General features: G+C 43.7%; 1 protein-coding gene across 1 annotated transcript in view; it reads right to left on the reverse strand.

The window, feature by feature from the left end:
* Positions 1 to 11,758, reverse strand: part of ARHGAP25 (Rho GTPase activating protein 25) — a 115,873-nt gene extending 104,115 nt beyond the window's left edge. The window contains exon 1 of the mRNA XM_017853789.1: positions 11,279 to 11,758. Coding sequence (XP_017709278.1) covers positions 11,279 to 11,339 — 61 coding nt within the window. The 5' untranslated portion in view covers positions 11,340 to 11,758. The remainder of the gene's footprint in view (positions 1 to 11,278) is intronic.
* Between the last annotated feature and the right edge of the window lie 10,896 nt (positions 11,759 to 22,654).

A 22,654-nucleotide genomic window follows, 5' to 3' on the forward strand; every position in this document is an offset into this window, starting at 1 on the left:
CTTCCCTCATGTGAGGTCACAGCACTCCTCCCTTTTGCCCTTCCATCCCTTTCTACCATGTGAGACCACCAAGACAGCATCATCTACAAGGAATGAGCCTTCACCAGACACTGCTCTTGAAAGCACCTTGATCTTGGACTTGCCAGCCTCCAGAACTGTGATAAATACATGTCTGTTCTGTATAAATTATCCAGTCTCAGGCATTTAGTTACAGCAACACTAGTGGACTAAGACAGTAGGTGTAGTAAGTTGGTCTGGCTGTGTCGAGTGCCCACCTCAGACGACTGGTCATAAATTCAAAGTGAATCCAGGCAGCTCAGGGGTGATTTTCTCCCATGATGTTCAGCTGTCCAGGTACAGGCACTGAGAAGGTGGATTATTGGGTTTAAATAGGGTTGGGGTTATGATGAGGAGAAATGGCCAGATAATTTAAGGCTGCATGTTCAGTAGTAGATTTAATGCTAGTTATGAATCTGTGGTAAGGAGGACCTAATGTGGTGACTGATAGTGAAAAAATGGGACCAGTGGAATGGTGGCTCACTGAGGTAATGTCAGAGAACTAACTGCTGGAGTGGGTGAGCTGGGCACATAGGATGTGGTGGGCACAGAGTGGGAAGTCTGAAAGTGAGATTTCAGAGGTGGTACAATTACAGGGGTGACGTGGTTTATTTATGACTATGAGTGGCTGAGCTGGTTGGAGGAAGTATTATCTAACAACTCTGCAAAGGAGGTGGAACTACCAGCCCCATTTTTCAGATGAGAAAACTGAGACACGGAGACATTGAAGTGACTTGCCCACAGTCAAAAGAAGTAAGAAAAGGCTGAGCTGGAAATCAAACCCAGGCTCATCTGCCTTTGGAGGCCTCATTCTCAAAGACTGCCTCCTACACTCAGGTATGGCTTCGTGGTTAAGTCAAGTGTCCTTTTTTGTTTTTCTTTCAGGAAATGATTTTTATCTGGAATCTTACTTTTTATCTGTGAAGACACAAAGTTGACTACATTATCAATCACTTTCATTACCATGCTGGGCATTTCAGGCCACAAAAGAATGAGACTGGGATAATTTCATGCTGGCCAGAAAACTGGTTAAATCGAGGGTTTTCTGGGGAGAAATAATGAAAATAGACCACATTTATTGGTGGAAATGCAACTGCATTGTCTGCGGGCACTCTCTACTGGCTCTAAACCAGAATAACAACGTGGGATTAGAAGCTTGATTTGTGGCTTTTTGGAAAGAGCATATAGACTTGAATGAACATGTAATAGCTTGCCCCTTGTAGATATCTAGAGGCTATGGCTCAAGTGGGGCAAGAAAAGCTTTTTTTTTTTTTTTTTTTTTTTTTTTTTTTTTGAGACGGAGTCTTGCTCTGCTGCCCAGGCTGGAGTGCAGTGGCCGGATCTCAGCTCACTGCAAGCTCCGCCTCCTGGGTTCACGCCATTCTCCTGTCTCAGCCTCCCGAGTAGCTGGGACTACAGGCGCCCGCCTCGTCGCCCGGCTAGTTTTTTGTATTTTTTAGTAGAGACGGGGTTTCACCGTATTAGCCAGGATGGTCTCGATCTCCTGACCTTATGATCCGCCCGTCTCGGCCTCCCAAAGTGCTGGGATTACAGGCTTGAGCCACCGCGCCCGGCCAAGCTTTTGTTACAGAACAAACCCTGTGTCAGTTTTTTAAATGTCACAGTCACAGTCACGCTGCATATGTCTAATTCCCTTTAGTGGGACAGCCCCGCTTCCTCAGAGTGTCTCTAATGAGACTGTCAGAATCTTAATCTTTTCCTTCTTCTTACATTCTGAACCTATTAAAGTGTCCAGCACATAGTAAGTGTCCAATAAATATGTGTCAATCAGAATAGAAGAAAAATGAGCAAAAGGTACAGTCTTACAGCAGGGAGAGGGACTGATTATACCTGGGTAATTCAGAAAGCCTTCCCAGGAGGAGCTGGGTGCTGGCCATGGTCATGGGGAGGGAGGGGTAGAGTTGGAAAAAAACAAAATCCAGAAAGCAGAATAGCAAACTTAGGGGCCCGACATAGGACCCACAAGGGTAGGAATTTTTGTGTGATTCTAGAAAGAATTACCTTGCAATACACTGACAGATGTGGCTCTCGATCTTTCTGGAGAAAATGTGAGCAAGACTAACAGATTTCATAAAAACAGATGGAGGGAGGTCGGGTGCGGTGGCTCAAGCCTGTAATCCCAGCACTTTGGGAGGCCGAGACAGGCGGATCACGAGGTCAGGAGATCGAGACCATCCTGGCTAACATGATGAAACCCCGTCTCTACTAAAAACACAAAAAACTAGCCGGGCGAGGTGGCGGGCGCCTGTAGTCCCCGCTACTCGGGCTGAGGCAGGAGAATGGCGTGAACCCGGGAGACGGAGCTTGCAGTGAGCTGAGATCTGGCTGCTGCACTCCAGCCTGGGCGACAGAGCGAGACTCCGTCTCAAAACAAAACAAAACAAAACAAAACAAAACAAAACAAAACAAAACAAAACAGATGGAGGAAGCTAGCATGACAGTTTCAAGGAGGCTGAAAAATGAATTTGGAAGGACTTCTAACCATGCGAACTAAAAAGAAAGAAGAATGACTCCAGGTTTAAAGATATTTTCTCCTAAATCAATTTTTGCCATAAATTGTGTGGCTTCTCAGGAAATTCAATTCAAGACACATACAGAGCACCTATCACAATTACTTTGTTTCCCTGGGCCTGGAGAGCTGATTCTAGGATTACTTTCCTGGTTTTCACACTGAGTTCCATGTCCCAGGAACAGTCTGAGTCCCAGACAAATCAGGCCAGCTGTCACTCTACCTGGGAAGGAGAATGCAGACCGCTCAGAGGAAGAAGATCAGTGTCAAAATCAAGATCAAACAGGTTGGTCTCAGGACAGAGCACAAGGGCTGGGCTGAGAATGGACTGGAGGTGACAACTCTATATCTGCTATCGTCTTTACTCTGAGTTGTCTGCATAAGAAAATTCCTCACCCACTAGTAAAGTAGATTTCTGGCTTCTGAATGACCAGGTGCATGGAATCAGAACGACAGTCAAAGGGGAAGAACGCATGCACAAGAATCCTTGGGCAGCATCAGCAGAATTGAGGACAAGAAAGACGGGAGCCTTATTTTGAAGGTCCTGCTCTTCCCCCCACAATTATATCTACAAATAATGATCTGAAAGAGACTGGTAGGACAGGTACAGGCCTCTTACAGCTAATAGGAAAAACTGCTCTGCCACTGCTGTAACCCACATGTAAGTGATCACAAGCAGTTAAACACTGAGCCCCTGAAGTCCAAACTAACAACTTCCAACCTCACTTCAGTGGCCAGAGATACATATGACAGTAGGAGATGGTCGACAGCTCTGGAGGAGGAAGCACTAAGTCATGGAGGAGGGTCTTCCACACAGCAAACAACCTAGAGTCACTTTGCCTACCCAAAGCAAGGGAAGTTTGAGGAACTGCTCCTGTCATAGCACAGAGACAATGACATTTCTACAGCAGGCATTCTGCAGGAAACTTACCAGAAGCTATCATTATCTTTATTAGAAAGTCACAACTCAGGCATTTTACTGATTTGGAAAAGAACTGGCAAAAACAGACAAACAAAACAAAGCAAATAGGAAGAAAACAAGAATAGCCATGCAGACAAAATTGACACAAGTCATGCAAATTGAGAAGGAAGTGAATATACGGCATTTGGAAGCATAAAGTGTAAGAAACAGAACATGACCAGTCAACTGCAGATCAGCATGCGTGCTGTGAGCCAGGAACAGACACTGGGCAGGAAAGGAGGTATCTGCAGACGTTGTAAAGCCCGTATGTCTAAAGAAAAGAATGAAGAACTAAACTTAACCAAGACAAACAAAACGCTGGCACCGCTGGCTGTGGTTTTCACCAATGACTTGATTCAAAGGCGTTGGTATCAGATCTCCATTATAGCTGATGTCCATTACAATAATGATAAAATGGTAATTACTAGTGTTTATAATGCACTTACTAGATACCAGCTCTTATGCTAAAGTTTGACATAGATCATCTTCTCTTATTCTCACGATAACTGCATGAGTTAGCACTAGGATTGCACTCATTTTACAGTTGGAAAACCTGAGGACCAACGTCACACAGTGACTGACTGATGATACTGGGATTCAAATTCAGACAATCTGGCCCCAAAGTCAGCTTTTTAACCACTGTGTGATAGCTGGCTCATTCCATTATGGTTAGTTTACACTTTGCCAGAAAATTCTTTTTGTAAACTTTATAAAATTATTTTAAAATATTAAAAAGTATTCACATCAGACTCAGGAACTCTATATCGTACTGCTTCCTCTTTCACTTTGAAACTCCAAACCAACAAGGAAGCAAATGGTTCAGACACCATAGGCCAAAATTCCAGCAGTGGGGTATGGCCAGCCCCATCCAGAGCTGAGATCCATGTGTGCATGTTTTGGGGGTGGATGGGTAGTATGGTGTGGAAAGGAGACAGTGCATCAGCTGTCACCTTAGTTAGTCACAGCTTAAGGAGAATAGATGGTGGTAGCAAAGTTGAGCATCACTTTCAGAAAGGTGGAGAGGTGGTAAGGGGTGCTCACAGCATGAGATGCACAGCAGGGCAATGCTGCTTAAGTACCTATCACATACAGGTGAGCAAATACATGTTTTATGATGAGTAAATCAATGAGGGAACAAAATGAAATGACTGGTCTGAATGTACTGAAGATTCCATAATTTTATGTAACTCTAGGGAAAGAATATGAGTGGTTATGGGATTGTGTTTTACTTTATGAACTAAAAGAAATAACTTTTAACATTTTAATATTCCTTGAACCCTTCTTAGATATTGCAATGCTCAGTCACTACTAAAAAGTATAAAATCTGAAGCTGAGCGTGGTGGCTCATGTCTGTAATCCCAGTACTTTGGGAGGCTGAGGCAAGAGGACTGCTTGGGCCCAGGAGTTCGAGACCAGCCTGGGCAACATAGTGAGACTCCCCCATCTGTATTTTAAATAATAAAATTTTAAAGTATGGCAATTATTTGTAATGAACACATAAACTCTGATCAAAGACAAAGACTAAAAGTATGCTAATCAAATGGGCATTAGAAGTTGTGACTGAGTTTCCTGGCAGCCAAGACAAAGAGGAGAACACAGCAAGTTGCACTCCTGTCTTACTAGAAAGGAGGAAGCACTGTAGTCCCTCAAAGAAGACAAAGTTATTTTCTGAGCACTGAATTCCCAAGCAACTTTCTCACATAGAGTTATACATAGAAGCCGCTGGCATTGTCCATTCTTCCTTCTCATGTTTCCAGTACAATTAGGAGCAGGTTTCATGAAATCATTACTTGCAGGAAAGCTATAAACTGAGGATCTAACATTAAAAGACAACTCAGTGAACCCTATTCTGTGAGCATAGCAAGATAATGTAATCCAAGTACAGCTTCTAGTCTGATCGGAGGTTGGAAATGAGACTGTCTATAAAGAAAGGAAACAGATGTTTGCTGAGCACCTAACATATGTCATATGCATGAAATATTTTCTTCCTCTCGGCATATGTGTTACTAGTCTCATTTGTAGAAGCTAAGCAACTTCCCCCAGATTCACTGCTGTTTAAAGCAGAGTCCCAAGCTCATGCACACTTTCCTATATCATATGTCCTCCTTTCTTTCACAATTTTATCAGGAAGAGTCAATGGACAATTTAGCCCCTTTCTTTGGGCAATTTGAGGTTATTCTCCCCAGTGAGGGCCTAGAGTGCTGGTGTTACATACCTTATTAAGAACAACTCATTTTGTTCAAAAGCCAAAGGATCAGTTAGTTGTGGGGTTGACTCATATCTCCATGTTCAGAAATGTTCATGGCTCTTATCTCAAAGGAAGTCCATAGTATTGACAGCTGTAAACTTCTCTGTTTAAATGTCCTGGGAAAGGATTATTATGCTCTCTTTTCGGTGATCAGAAGAACTAGAGACTCCCCGTGGACGAGATGTTTACACTGCGACCAAAGCATGGGTAGGAACTGGGTGGTGGTAAGGGAGACCCAGATGGACAGAGGGCTCCAGGCAGATGAGAAAGAGCTGGAAGCTGCAGAAGGGAGGACATGGCTGAAGTCTCCGGTATGCAGCAGGGGAAGGGAAGGTGACAAGAGAGAGATGGGCAGGTAAGCAGGGCCAGATCATAAAGACTCTCCGTTTAATTCCTTCATGCAGAGGTTCTGTACATACTATAAAGCCTTCTGCTTCTCCAAAAAAGCAGGCACAATGTGCAGGAAAATCACTGTGAGAAAGACAGCAAGTCTGGGGCGCCCTCAAGAACATATGCACCTAGATCTTAAGGAAGGTGAATGGTAGTGATGGGAACAGGGGTGTGGGGTCAGAATTCCTCTTAGGCACTATCTGGGGCTCCCATAGTTGTTCTCATCACAGCACCTCTCTCACCGCTTTGCAGTTGTCTCTGCCCCCACTGAACAGTATGCCCTGCAGGACTCTCTTCATATTTCATATTTAGCTCAGCTTCCTGGCAGCCAAGACAAAGAGAACACAGTAAGTTGCACTCCTGTCTTACTAGAAATGAGGAAGCACTGCAGTCCCTCAAAGAAGACAAAGTTATATTCTAGATCTGGCAGGCCTATGGGTATCTTTTTTTTTTTCTTTGCAAAGTGACTTTTGGTTTTAAACAAGCTTTCAAAGAGAAAAGGATGATGAGTAAAGCCTAACACAAGAAATGTCAATTATTTTCTCTCTTTGTAACTTTCATATCTCAGTTCCTGTCTGGGGACTCTACAAAATTTCCATGCCATCCTCTGTGACAGAATCCCCACAATCTGCCTGTGCCTCGCTGTGGCTCTCCGTCATGCTCTTCCAGGTACTATTTGGTCTCATTTGCTGTGGCCACAAGTGGGACTTTGCTTCTACTCTTTCCTCCCTCCCATCTCTTGTATCTTAACACAAGTTCAGACCACTTGACCTGGGTGCACCTTCATGCAAGATTCTTTCCTCAAGCTGCCTTGTGTGTGATAGGACCATTTTCATCAACTTATTTCTCTCAGTTGGTCCGAGCATCTTTCCAACACCTCCACAGTGGGCCTTACTCAAAAGGACCACATTCCAGCTGCTGGAGTCCCCATAGAGTTCTCCCATTGGTTGCTATATGAAGATGCTTCATAACTGTGAGGTGTGAGACAGGGACATGGCAGCACTACCATTAATGAAGTGACTTATAGTGATGTACACCCATGCCAGGGCCATTGGGCATCTTAACCCTGGCCTAGTTTCAGACACATAGGCACCAAGAACCACCGAGCTAGTCTTTGCCAATCCAAGTGCACAGTCTCAGACAAAGTACAGAATCTAAGTTGATCTCATCTGGCATGTACAGAGGGAATTTTGTGCATGAGTGGGTATAAAACCAGGCCCTACCTTCCCATCACCACTTAGGTTGGTCCCCACTCTGCTGCTGCTGCAGAAGGCCCAGAGGTGACATCAGCCCATTTTCTTCAAATGGCCAGAAGGCTGTTGGCCTGGACAGCAGGAAGCATGCACTTCGTGGAGAGAATTTAATTTATGCCTAAATGTTAAGTCAACAGCAACATATGGACAGACATTTTTACTTGAACAACCAATAGCAATGTAACCTCTGCATAAAAACAGAGTGGGCCCCGGAAGGAACCGCTCCCTTGTGTAACTGTTCAGTGTCTAATGAAGGCCGTGTTCATATTCTTTTTTTTTTTTTTTTTCTTGAGACAGAGTCTTGCTCTGTCGCCCAAGATGGATTGCAGTGGCATGATTGTGGCTCACTACAACCTCCGCCTCCTGGGTTCAAGCAATTCTCCTGCCTCAGCCTCCCAAGTAGCTGGGATTACAGGTGCCCGCCACCACACCCAGCTAATTGTTTGTATTTGTAGCAGTGACTCTACTTGCATGTGTGGGGACCTTTATCAATCAGGGATTGGGGGCTACTCATGGAAAGCAAAGACTTTGGGCACAGCAAACAGACCACATTCAGTCCATAACCCAGGTTGGTCTGGTTAGCATATGGTAAGTTTGGTAATGAATTGTAAAGAAAGCTCTCACCACTTTCTGATGTTCAGAAAGCTGAACATCAAACAAGCACAAATCAATTCACCATGTGCTATATAGTTTCAGGATTCTCCAGCCTGGGGATCCAGCATTTCAGTGTTCAAATAAGGCATAAAATGTGCTCAAGTAGACTGACCTGGTCATATTGGGAAGCCATGTAACTCTTTCAAGAAAGCCCTGTAACCTGAGACTGGAAGTCCAGAAAGTCTGGACCTGTCCTCCAGTGATGACAATTCAGTTAAAAAGGCACATAAATTAACAAGCAAAATATTTGAGTAACTGCGTGAAGGCAGTGAAAAACTGTCATAATTCTAAAACTGAAGATGATAAAGGATCAAAGGAAGAAGTGTGTGCTCTTGGCTCCACCTCAAGTCAAGACTGTTTTGCTCTGCATTTTCCTTTTTCTTCCAACCCCTATTCCCACCAGGATCAATAGGTCAGGTGCAGGAAGGTCTGTGACTTTTTTTCATCACTGCATGAAAATCTGTCAGACTCACGGTAGTGGACTCAGGTGAGTCTGCCATCCAGCAAGACCCTCTTCAGCTCTGCGATGGAAGTACAGCGGAGAGTCCCTCCCCTCGCTCTCAGAGACTTTCACTTTCACTCCAGCTCACAAGATTCTGCGGAAACTGGAAGCATAGCTCATCAAAAAAAGCTGGGGCCCCTTTCCTGGGTCACATTCTGGGGCAGTGTCTTGCTATTTCGCCAAGTGCCTGTTCTAGTGTCCTTCCTAAACTATGGCCTGGCTCCCTGAGGACAGTCTCAATAACAGCCTCCAAAAAATTGAGCTACAGAGTGAATCATGAGTTAATATTTGTGTTCTAGTCCCAGGTGACCTTATATTCCACCCTTTTGGTGATCATCTACTTCAGGAGTTCTCAATTAGAGAAGATATTACCCTCACCCTCATCCCCAAGGAACACTTGGCTATATGTAAAGACAGTTTTATTTGTCACAACTGGTAGTGGTAGGGGGGTGTTACCATCTCCTAGTAGGTAGAGGCCAAGGATTCTGCTAAACATCCTATAATCCACAGGACAGGCCCCACAACAAAAAACTATCCAATCCAAAATGTTAATCGTATCTAGGTTGAGAAAACATTAAAACCACAGATTGTCAGCTTTCCTGAAATAACTCCCAGTTCCACAGGTCTTCCCAATAGAGGTAAGTTTCTTTGATATATTGGTAAGCCAGTTCCTATAGTTACACCTGGACACAGGATGCTGGAGAGGGGATTGGAAGTCCTATGACTGAGTCGGGGCTCTCCCCATCAGAGGACTCAGCTTATGGTCTGAATGCTAGTTCATGTGACACTTATAAATGCATCCTACTATAGCCCAGTCCTTCAGGGTAACAAACTTGTAGATAGCATGGGTAATGACAAGGGCTCCTCTTTATTTCATTATGTCTTTATTATTATTTTTTCATTAAGTAATACTAAATAACATCATCTCCTTGTTTTTGTTGGCTGAAACATTCATTCAGCCAACAAATATTTATTGTGTGTCCAGTTAAGTCCAAGCACTGTGCTCTGTACTAAATGGCTGATAACTGTCTGCTGGGGCTAGTGAACACAGACCACAGTATCTACAGCAGGAGTTCTTCCTTGGGTGAGGATGAAAGTGGGGGGTGCTTGTTGAAATGCAGGATCCTGGGCCTTCCTCCGGAGATTCTGATTTTGTAAGGATGGTGCCAAGAAATCTGCATTTTTAGCCAGCACTTGATGTGAGTCTGATATAGGTTATCTATGGGACCATGCTTTAAGAAACATTGGTAAAAATCATGAAATTCGCTCAATCAAATCCCAGACCTGAGTATATGCAGTCTTGAGCTGTAGTGTGGTAATTTCCTATATCTGTGAAAAAAAAATCATTTAACTATTAATTGTCTGAACTTTCTCATTTTTTAAACCAAAGGAGTGTAAGACCCTAATAACCTGTGTTCAAACACAGGTGGAGAGAGGGCAGAATGACCTTATTTATGTAGAAGCAGGACACTTTCAAAGGAACAGAACCGTATAATTTGTATGACATAGATTGAGCATTAGCCAAGTACATTTGTATCAATGATAGGAGGAAAATCTCTTGCTTATGTAAGAGGTACGAACACTATCTTTTCTCTGAACTGACCTCAGCATACAATCATTCATAGCTTGATTAGGGAACGCTAATCTCCCCTGGTTATCAAGATAAATGGCTTCTCTGATTACTGTTTTCTTTCAAATCCTTTCTCAGACCTACATCATTAATGTTCCGCTTGTGACTTTTCAATGGAGCACTTATTTTAGCAGCACACTTAACCCCTTTAGAGGTTCAAATCTAAAACTTGCTCAAGCAAAATTCTTCCAAGCTGTTAGAAACACCTTAATACTTATCTATGTCTAATATCAAGGAAGTTATCTCATATATGGCCGAGATACATAAATGTAGGCACTAGTTTTCAGCCCAATTGCTCTGCCGTGAATTACTGTGACCAATTTAGCAATAGAAGAAATCAATATAAAGAACTTTATAACGAATATATAGATTAAACTTAATGTATCACTATCATCATTAGAAGGACAGGGTAAGGATTAAAGGACAGACTATCTCAGAAAATATGCCAGTCTCCCTTAAAATAATAATAAATACATCTGTTTTCCAACTCATCTAAGAATTCCCTCCCATTCTGTTCCTTTAATTATATCTTTATTATGTAAGGTCTTTATTATACTTTAGTACTTTTTTATGTTCCTGTCTTGTTTTGTTGTCTACTTTTGCTACAAATAATACACCTTGACTCCTGGGCTCACAAAACAGAACACCCATTGAATTTACTTACAGATTGAGCACCTCAAAAGACTCTAGTCTTTGTGCTCCTGTTCAGAACCATTCGAAATATGGATGAGTTTCCAAACAGGAAGGAAATGGAATATGCTAAAAACTCACAGTTTTGTGTGTAATCTGTAGCCTTAAATCATCTGAAGTACCCTAGATCCCGTACACCAAGGAGTTCCATCCCACTGTTTTGTCCAAATGAAAGAGAACCCCCTCCCAGCATTTTAGAACTTGGACCTGGCATGCCAACTTAAATGCAAATGGTCCCTCAAACTCAGATTTGCCGCGAGATCCATTTTTAAGTAGACTATGCTCCCTGCAGACCAACATGCAAATGGTGCTCGAGTATACGTAAGAATCACAGAGGCAACAAAGAAAAGACACCAACCATACCTATTTTCGCAGCCTCCACTTTCAGGTTGAAATCCCAGTTCCTTGGCAATTTTAGGGACATTTTGCTTCCAGTTTAAGTGAGTAGTTAGTGAAGCGGTGAGTCTGTCACAGTTTGCGCCCTTCTTGTCTTTTCGCTCTTTCCCTCTGTTTTTGTGTCTGTTTTTGTTCCTCCTTACGATTGCTTCACAAGCAATCTTAGGGTTGAGATTGATTTGCCAACGTGTCTCCTCCTTTCTTTTAGATGAAAGGTCCATCCATCTGTCACTGGAGGATGGCACCCAAACTCCCCCAGCCTCCACCCTCAGTCCCACAGGGGCTGGCACCCTGCTTTTCTTGCTTTCAGTTGTACCAGAAATATCCCAATTGACACTTCCCTCTGCGTCATGGGAAGCAAAGCTCCTTTTCGAAAGAATCTCAGGCCTCACTGAGTTGAGGTCGTGATAAACAACTGCTGCCTCTCGGTTGTGTGTGTGTGTGTGTGTTTAACTGTCTGCTTCCTTGCATTTGAGGAAGTGGGTGGCCGTTCAGTAAAGATGATACATTATGAGCACTCTTTCTTGAGAAAATGGTTTTTGGAAATGCTTGAAAAACCAGAATGGTTGCTTCTGTTATAAAAGGCTACAGTTTTCATTAAAAGAAAATGTCCAAACTCCCACCATCTACTTCAACTCTAAGCTCTCCTCTTCCTCACCTAATGGATCAAGCATCCAAAATGGTCAGAAAACAACTAGCATTCCCCCAAAGTTATCTTCTTTTAAATTCTTCCTGCTCTAAGGACCATGTCGCAAGCTCTCCAGATGCTCAGGATAAAGTTTGCAAGTGATCTCAGCCTGAGGTAGGGAGGGTTTTGATGTATTTGGCTTTAATGAATCAACAGAAGCTAGGTCGACCCACTCACATGTCATAAGGGTTCTTTGGCATTGCACACAGGGTGTGGGCTTTAGAATCAGGTGTGTGGGCTGTATACATGGTGTGGGCTTCCATTTATTAGCTCTTCAACTTTTTAACAAGCAACTGAATCTTTCCAGACCTTAATGTCCTCATCAGTAAAATGGGGTTGATAATAACCACAGCTCAAAGGGTTTTTGCAAAGGAATCTAGTGCAGAGCTTGACACAGGGTGGTTGCACCACAGACATTAGTTCAACCTTTATTCTCTTCTATTTGGTTCAGTTACGTGACAAGCTTTCATGTTTAACTGGGTCAGCCTAACCTAGTGATTAAGCATTTGGGCCCTGGAAACAGATCACTGGTAGTCAAATCCTGGCTTTCTTGCTGTGGGACTATGGACAAGTTTCTTGACCACTTTGTGCTTCAATTCTTATCTGTAGATGGGGCAAATAATAGGGCTTACTTCACAGACTGTTGTGAGGCTTTAGTAGAAAAGCCAGCACAAAGTGCTCAGAATAGTCACTGTTAGCCAGCATCTAAGCTGCACACCTTGCTCCATTCATTCTCCAACCCTCCTACATGACTCTGTTATACTTTCTTCCTCACCTGCCACTTGCTTACTCTTGCTGATGACCTGGGTTCCCGTTTCATTGAGAAAATTGATGTAACTGCGAGAGAATGTCCCCAAGCTTCCTTCACTCTATCTGCTCACCTACCTGCATGCAAGCTGTATCCCTAATCTTATTCTTGGTACAATGGGTGAACTGGCTGTTACCACTCTCCCATCCCTGTTGCATCATCAATTTCTCCTTTCTCTTGGATCCTTCTTGTCAGCGTTCAAACTTATTATTTTTTATCCCACATAAAAACTCTCTGGATGCCACCACCCCCTTGGGCTGGAGTCCTATTTCTCTCCTTCATTTCTGAACCAAGCTTTAGTAAGAACTGTCTAACTTGCGAATATCTCTCCTCTTATTCTATCCTGAATCCCTTAACTGATGTTTTTGCCCCTATGACCCCACAAAATATATTCTTATCAAGGATACCTATGACTTCCCTGTCACTAAACTCACAGGTCAGTGCTTCATATTCATCTCGCAGGCCCATCTGCCGTGTGGGACACATTTGATAGCTCTCTCCAACTCTGAGCCCTCTGTCCTTGGGGCTCCCACGGCCCACGGTTGGCCTGGCTGTCTGCCTGCCTTTCTGGCTTTTCTGTGTCTGTTTTCTTGCTGATTCCTTCTCATCTCTCTGACCTCTGAATATTGGAGGAAACCAACACTTGACTGGACTCCTTTTCCATCCACACTCACACCTTAGTGAGCTCATCTGTCTCAAGGCTTTAAATGCCACATATTTGCAGATGATTCCAAAGTGTATTTCCAGCTCAGACCCCCTGAACTCGGAATCACATGGATCTCTACTTAGATCTATAGTAGCCATCTCAAACTAAATGTGTCCAAACTGTATACCCAGAGAACGAGGCTGAAGGAACAGTAGTGACCTGGGATATACTCCTCTCTTCAAGAATGAAATTAGCATGAAAGGAGCGTAAGAAAGAAGAACCTTGTAAGTGCATTTAACACCTCTGTGCACATCCTGTCTGCTGGCATTCCATTGACCAACACAGGTCATATGGCCAAGCTCAAAGTCAGTGAGGCCAGAAGTACACCCAGTCCTCAGCGGGAGTAGGGAGGGAGAAGGGCCAGAGTGTTTGCTGATCAAGACTCCCCCCACCACACCCACCCAGTCTACCCAGCTACCCTCCAGCCTCCCCGGGGAGCTGGATTCCACTGAACTTGACTCAGCCACTTGGAGACTTTGCACTACTGCCTGCCTAACCCAAACACCACTGCTCTTTTTCGTATCCCGACTTCGTGAAGTGGGTGTGGGAGGGGCAGCTGTCCGACCCGGCCCAGCAGCATCTCCATGGGGGAATTCAACACCATCTAAAATTTCAGTCCTGGGACCTTTAAACTCAGGAACTTTGAAAATATTTTGAAGGAGGCATTAAGAAACACGCAGGGAACTTCCTTTACTTTTCAGGGTAGGTTCCTGTCAGTCTTGGAAAAACTCGTGACCCATGGGGGAAGTTAGCTGTGCATATGCGGAAAGGCAATCAGATGAAAAGCTCACTCCCTGCAAGGGCCCAGCACAGCAGCCTTCCCCCACCACAGAGCTCTCCCTCGGTCAGTTGACTAAGTACTGTTGCTCCCTCTCTCTGATCTTCATAAAAAGAAGAGCCAGATGCCTTGCCTGGTCCCAAAGTTTGAATTAGCATCTGCAGTAGTGCAAGCAAACATTCATCCATCTATTGTATTGGTTTGTTGAATGCTGAGCGGTTTTACTAAGGACCAAATTTTTGCTGGACATTGGACGAATGTTCATGAACAAGTAGACCTGGTTTCTGCTTCCCCACCTCACCACCCTGCCACCGGCTGTTGTCTCTTACAGTCTGTTGGAAGAGAAGAACAATTAAGTGAACAATTAAATACAATGTGAGAGAGCTATGCTGGGGAAAGTGTAGGGAGCTAGGGGGGTGCATATGGGAGGGGCCTAACTGGACTTGGGGAGTGAAGGAAGGCTTCCTGGAAGAAGTGTCTTTTAAAGTAAGGCTTGACAAATGAGTTAGGGAGGGAAGAGGGTTGGAAAAAGGATTTCAGACAAAACGAACAATATGAATGAGGCACGGAGACAAGAAAGCTCTTCAGGTTGCTCTTAAGAAGGATGAAAGGGGTGGGGTTGAGGAGAAGCGAAGCTGGAGAGAGAGTCAGGGCTGAGCGGGGCTGGATCACACAGGGCAGGTAAACCTTGACAGAGTTCTGACTTTACCCTGGGGGAAACAGGTCACTGGGGAGTTTTCAGCAGGGTAGGGATTGAGGAGGCTGTGGTAGATATCTAAGGGAGAGGGAGAGTGAGGGAGAGAGGTCGGCAGCATGGGCATGGAAAAAAGGGAAAACAACACAGGAGTCATGTCAATGGTAGAATTGATAGCCACAGGAGAATTATTATGCCAGAGAAAAGAGCCACCCACGATCCTGGCTTGTCACTGGAAAGGTGTAGTTCCAATCACAGAGATGGGGCACGTACAAAAACAGTGAGGATTAGTACTGAGGAACTGGGAGAAAATGTTGGGCTTAGTTTGGGGCATGTTGATTTAGGGATCCAAGGGGCACTTGAGTGCAGGTCTTCTGCACTCAAGGCTCATGTGAACCTAGAGCTCAGACAGACTGATTCATTCACTCATTCACTCCGTAAACATTTATACAGGCCTGTGTTGGATGCTGATTGAACAAGAAGGATGATTAAGAACCTGGCCTTATCCTCAAATGAGTCATGAGAGAGAAGTGTAAACATAGTAGGAATGCCGTGCAAGATACGAAAATAGTGTATACACAGGGTAAAGTGAGAGCAAGAGATGGTTAGCTCTGCTGGGGCGGCTTCCCAGGAAAGGTGACCCATGAGAGAATAGTTAGGAAGCCACGTGGGGGAGTGAGAGGAGAACACTCCAGGCAAATGAAACGGCAGATCATTGTTAAAACACAAATATGGCCCCTATTTAGGGAAGTATCACAAATGATGTATGGCCCCCACAAAGAAGCCCCATACCTGCTAGTAGAAGCTGCAGGGGCTGCTGGGGCCAGGGTCTGATGCACTTGCTGAAGGGTTGGACTCTAGCCTGAGGATAATTTTTTTTTTTTTTTTAAGACGGGGTCTCACTCTGTCAACCAGGCTGGAGTGCAGTGGCACAATCATGGCTCACTGCAGCCTCAACCTCCTGGGCTTAAGCCATCCTCCCGCCTTGGCCTGTGGAGCAGGTGGGACTACAAGAGCTCACTACCATGCCTGGCTAATTTTTTTAAAACTCATTTTGTAGAGATGGGGGTCTCACTATGTTGCCCAGGCTGGTCTCAAACTCCTGGGTTCAAGTGATCCTTCTACCTTGGCCTCCAAAGTGCTGAGATTACAGACATGATCCACTGTGTCCAGCCTGGAGAACTCTTGAAACATCTTTCATTATTATTTTTACCATTACAGAAATCCGTGCATAATCACCATACAAGTTTTCTAAAAGCAAAAAGAAAATAAAAATCATTGTTACCACTTAATGTGTGATAAGAACTTTTCCCATTCTTGGCTTCCTACTTCTCTCTCACTTTCTACTCATCTGTACATGGAATGTATGTATGCATGTATTGTAAATATTTTAAATGGTGCATATGCTGTTTTACAAACTGTTATCTTCCCTTGACAAAAAAAAAGCCATGAAAAAGAATCTGTCTTTAAACATTTTTCCAAAACACCATCAGTGTCCTCATGATTTTTAATTATATGATGAGAGCAAAATTAATTTAACAAATCCCTGTGTCATTGAGCATTGGAGATATGTATAAATTTCATAATATTCTTATAGCTAAATATCTGGATAAATCTAGTCCTTTTCCCCCCTCAGGGGGAATTCTTAGAGATATAAATGCTGGGAAAGTGAATAAGACTCTCTACTAAGGTTTGCTATGTGCTCTCAAATTGCTAAATCACTGATTTGTACACTTCGATGGGTGAATTGCATGGTATGTGAATTATGTACCAATAAAACTCGTTAAAAAACAAGCAGTCAGGTGAAGAACAAACACGAGAAAGTTCTACGATTCATGTTTCCATTAACAATATATGTAGGGCCCAGTTCCCTCAGCACCTCACTAACAGTTGGCATTATCATTGCTTTTATTATAAATCATTTTCAGCTGAATAAGCAAATCTTTTTTTTTATTAAATAGTGAAACTAAAGTTATTTTTTAGTGTGCTTTACTGGTCATTTGTAAGGGTCGGATGTGTCTAGGTGTCGATGTGTCTGAGTGATTTTGCAAGGAGTCAGTGCAGGGGGAGTTTCTTCTATCTTTGTTTCTGATTTTCAGCCCACTGGCTCTAGGATCTTCTTCAGGAGTGTCAGTTATCTGCATGTTAGCTCTCCACTTTGTCACTTCCTTGTCTTTCATTTTGTCATCTCTGTTACTGTCATCTTCATTTGAAGACAGTTTCTCATGTTTGTTTTTCACTTGACTGCTTGTTTTTTACTAGCTTTTTTGATACATAATTCACATACTATGCAATTCATCCATCAAAGTGTACAATTCAGTGATTTAGTATATTCACAGAGTTGTGCAACGATTGCCATAATCAACTGTAGAACATTTTCATTTTCCACAAAAGAAACTCCATACCCATTAGCAGACCCTCCTCATTTTCCCCAGCGCTGGGCAACCACTTTACGTCTCTACAGATTTGTCTATAGACAAAGGTGTCTATTCTGGACATTTCACATAAGGAAATCATATACTGTAATACGCGGTCTTTTGTGAAGGGCTTCTTTCCCTTTGCATGTTTTGAAGTTTCATTCATATGCGGCATGTATCAGAACTTTATTTCTTTTCATGGCCAAATAATATTCCATTGTGTGGATAGATCAAATGTTATTTATCTGTTCATTTAGCTGATGGACATTTGGATTGTTTCCACCTTTTGGCTATTAAGAAAAATGATGCTATGAACATTTGTGCACAAGTTTTTAAAATTTTGTGTATTTATTTATTTATTTATGTATTTACTTGTTTTTATAAAGATGGGAGTCTCACTATGTTGCCCAGGTTGGTCTCAAACTTCTGGGCTCAAGCGATTCTCCTGCGTCAGCCTCTCAAAGTGCTGGAATTACAGGTGTGAGCCACCATGCCTGGCCTTGTGCACAAGTTTTATAAACTGTTTTATAAACTGTTATCTTTTCCCGACAAAATGGCATTATCATTGCTTTTATTAAAAATTATTTTCAATTGAACAAGCAAATAATTTTTTTATTAAAAAATCACCTCTCTTGGGTATGGACACAGCAGTGGAATTTCTGGGTTATATGGTGACTTTATGTTTAAACTTTTGAGGAACTGCCAAAATGTTTTACAAAGTAGCTGCACCATTTTACATTTCCACCAGAAATGTAAGAGGGTTTCGTTTTTTCCACGTATTCCCCGACGCTTGTTATCATCAGTCTTTTTTATTTTAGCCATTCTAGTGGATGGTTAGGATGAAATGTTATTATCTCGTTGGGGTTTTGATTTGCATTTTCCTGATGACTAATGATGTTAAGCATCTTTTCATTTGCTTATTGGCTGGTTTGGTTTTCCAAAGCAGAATTCCTGCTTCGTGAAATATCCAATGATGTAGTCCCACTGAACCTGCGTTTCCTCAAGACCATATCCAGCTAGAACTCAAGCCTTCAACTTTGACTGAAACTCTCCTACTTTTATCTTATTTCCATTTAATCCTGCTGATGTACATTGTACTCAGTATCATTTCAAATTTCCAGCAGACTTTTTTCTATGTACTTCAGCTGCATTTCTCCTACCCCTTGCCTAGTTCTCTAGAACTTTTAGGTGATGCTGTGCATGAAAAGGCAGTCACATCTTTCTGGGAGTGATTAGATCTGCTGGAGAGAGTCACTTGTCACCAGATCTCTCCCTCTCCTTCTCCATTGAGCACTCCAGGCTGTGGTTGTCACCGTCATCCCTCATCACCATGATGGTTGTAGCTATTGTTTTCTGCAGGGATTTAAAATGATGCCTGGGCAGGGGATGGAGCAATCTTACTCCAGCTGCCTCGCTGATGAGCATCAGAGAAATGGATGGAGGGAGACACAGGGATCAGTTTTCTGAACTTGACACAGTTTGGGTCAGAGTGAAGAACAGACTCCAGGAGAGTCAGAATGTGAGGGTCGACCTTTGTCAGGAGGTCCCTGGTCATGGCACAAAGCTGGGGGAGGTTTCTGTGAACACAGTTCTTTGTGCAGTAGGGCGATGCCCTGTTAATCAGCAGATGGAAGCTCCGCAGAGACAGACCCTCTGAGGCAGATAAGGTGTCCTAAATTGGCACAAACCTTTACATTCCTGGGGGACTGTGCTAGGTGCTATTGTAGTCCCACTTGTATTGTTATTTTCCTTCTAATAGATTTAAGAAGAAAAGCATAATACTTTTTGTACCCACATCTTATCCAGAAGTCAGGAGAAAAAAAGGTGGCCTGAGGACAAGCAGGTTGGGAGGAAACACATTTCTTTGTGGCCATGAGTCAGCCAGTTGCACTCGCTTGTATTTCCCACCTGACTCGTGCAGGCATTTGAATGTGGGCCCCTGTGTTGCAGGTGCACTCAACCAGTAACCACGCTTTTAGCAAATACTAAGTGCATAGGCCGGATGGCTGCATCTTGTGGTCTTGACTGACAGATGCCTCAGCATGTGTATCCTGGCATGTAGCATTTGGAGACACCAAATGTAAAGATCTTTTTCATTTGGATTTTAAAAGTCTGTATCTTTTTAAAAGCTGTATTTACAAGGCACAAAATCAAGGTTTCATTCCCATTTCCTTGGGTATATGGAAAAAAAAAACAGAAAGAAAAAGTAAAAAAAGAAAGATTTGTGCAATAGGACTATGCCTTGCTGCAAGCTCGGCAGAGGCAGACTTGGCAGAGGAAGAGATTTCTGGGCTCTGAACACTCTGTGTGAGCCCAGTCGACGTGGTGCAGGCTCCTGGGCTCAGACCACAGAGGCTTGTTCCCCCCAGCACTGAGCAGTGAGTTGGAGGCACCCCCTCTCATCACTGATGTCACCTTTGCCAAGGTCCCTGGCATTGGATCTGATGTCTGGCCACAGTTTGATAGTCTATTGATCTTTATTTTTTCTAAGTGTCCCATAGCCAAAAAAAAATTGTCCCACAGCCAAAAAATTTATATCTGGAGGCCTGAAGGCCAAGACTGGCATTATTGCTGCTGGGACTCTACCTAGAAGAAGGCTGCTCTGTGAATCAGGAGGTCAGGAAGGGAAATGTCTATTTAAACGGGAAATTAGTTACCAAGGGATTATAAAAAGAACCTCATGTTTTCCAATAGGAAGGAGCACACTGAGCAAATCAGGAGCAAATGTCCCTCACATAACACCTCCTTTTGGCCATTGTTCTGGATTACATTACATTAGTTTGAGCCACATGAAGCTGCCAATATTTGACAGCTTTTAACTGGCAAGAACAATTTCATGTATTTCCACATAATAGGCCCACTCTGCCTCCTGCCACTCATTCATTCAACAAGTACAAAATGAACCGCTCACCTCTTAGGGATCAGGCAGTGCTCTAGGTGCAGAGAACACAGCCAACAACAAGACAGATGAAAATGCCTGTTTTTGCGGAGCTTGTTCTAATGAGGAAAGAGACAAGAAAATAAATAAGTGAAATAAATGTAATGTGTTAAGTGCTGTGGAGAAAAAGAAAACGTGCTATGGGAAGGGGTGAACGAAATGTCAGGTTGAGGGGAGAGGGGAGGGGGATTGCAGTTTTAAATAGTTGGATAGTGAAGGTGACATTTCACAGAGTAGGTGACATTTGAGTAAAGACCTGAGCCAGGTTGAGAGCGAGCCAGGTAAACCTATGTGGAAGAACCTTCCAGCAGAGGGAGGTGTGAGTGAAAAAGCTCTGCCAGAGGTGAGAGCAAGCCTAGCAATTCAAGAGACAGCAGGGAGGTCCTGTGTTCATCGCAAAGGGAGGAAGGGGAAGATAACAAGAGACGGGTCAACAAGGTAATAGGGAACGAATTGTATGGGGCTTCATAGGACCTTGCTGGGACTTTGGCTTTTGCTTAGAGTGAGATTTATAGCAGAGGAGTGCCTTGATTTACTGTATACTTTTAAATAATCAGGCTGGTCATGGTGACTTATGCCTGTAATCCCAGCACTTTAGGAGACTGAGGCAGGAGGATCACTTGAGCCCAGGAATTCTAAACAGCTTTGTCAACATAGTTGAGGCCCTATCTCTAAAAGAAAAGAAAAGAAAAAAATTGTCCAGGTAGGATGGCACACACCTGTAATCACAGCTACTCAGGAGGCTGAGATGGGTGGAATGCATGAGTCCAAGAGTTTAAACCTTCAGTGAGCCACATTGCACCACTGCACTCCAGCCTGGGTGGCAGACAGAGATTCTGTTTCAATAATAATAATAATTATAAACTAATAAAAGATCACTGTGGCCTCTGCATTGAGAATAGACTGAGAGGTGGTAGGGCAAGGGCAAAAGCAGAGGCCTTAGAGCTGACTGCAATGTTTCAAGGTGAGTGAGACAGCAGGTCTGCACCAGCGTGGCCTGCTCAGCTCACTGTGCATGGTTGTGCAGGTGATGCGGTGAGCAAGGCACCAGCCTCTTGGATAGGTGGGGCTGGAGTCTAGTCAGGGCACCGAGCACCAGCCCAGAGTCTAACTGTGGAGCTTCAGCCATCCAAGGAAGGAGTATCGTTCTCCGCTCAAAGGCTCTACCACCCATTTAGTCATGGGGGTGGTGTTTTTCTAAATTTTACAAAAGAAACACAATATAGACCAGCAAAGGCTCTGCTGGTAGCCAGGGAGGTGGTGAGAAGTGGCTGATATTTCATGTATATCCCGGATCAATCCTGTCTGCTCTCCCAACGGGTTGGATGACAAACATGATGGAATGAGAGAAGTCAAGGGAAATGACAAGGTCGAGCATGGCCTGAGAAAATGGAAGGGAGAAGGTCCCATTTACTGAGATGGGAAAGACAGGGAAGGAGCGGGCTGGACAGAGGCTGGAGATTGGCCCACATTAGGCCAAAGATGCCCAGTAAACATCTCCAAATGGAGATCCTACTGCCACCCAGTAGGCAGCTGGATCTAAGTCTGGTGTTTAGGGCAGAGGTCCATCGAAGCATAGTTAAATAATGTCAAAAGACTTCTTTCCTCAAACTTAAGTATTTTTTGTCACCCAGAGTGGCTCAGGAAGAACATCAGTAAATGCAACTGGTAATGGCCTGAGGGTCAGCAGGTGGCTACGGCCCCATCCTCTTAGCATCCCACAGAGGTCATGCACTGCAGAGCTTCCCCATTGAGGCAGCTGCCTGCCGTTGCAGGAGGGGCTACTATGAGAGAGGTTTTGCTCAGGATAAATAAATATTATAGATTTAGGTGTCAGGCAGACTAAGCTTAGGGACCAGATGTTTAGAGAGTTGGAGGAAAATGTTAGCTCCCTAACACCTGGAGAGTTCGGGGCCCAGTGTGAAGTGCGGAGAGTTTGGGGCCCATTCCAGGAGGGACTGAGCCGTTCTCCCTGGAAGAAAGGAAGCCACCCTTCCAGGTCAGAAATATACAATATGATCGTTAAAATAAAGTATAAAATTCAAAATAAAACAAGGAATTAATTTTTGATGGCTAGTTCTGATGAGTTTGGACCAATTTCTTTTCTTTTCTTTTTTTTTTTTTGAGACGGAGTCTCGCTCTGTCGCCCAGGCTGGAGTGCAGTGGCCGGATCTCAGCTCACTGCAAGCTCCACCTCCCAGGTTTATGCCATTCTCCTGCCTCAGCCTCCCGAGTAGCTGAGACTACAGGCGCCCGCCAGGTCGCCCGGCTAGTTTTTTGTATTTTAGTAGAGACGGGGTTTCACCATGTTAGC

Source organism: Rhinopithecus bieti, unplaced genomic scaffold, assembly GCF_001698545.2.
Source record: "Rhinopithecus bieti isolate Rb0 unplaced genomic scaffold, ASM169854v2 scaffold_36315, whole genome shotgun sequence".
In the NCBI taxonomy this organism is placed as follows: Eukaryota; Metazoa; Chordata; class Mammalia; order Primates; family Cercopithecidae; genus Rhinopithecus; species Rhinopithecus bieti.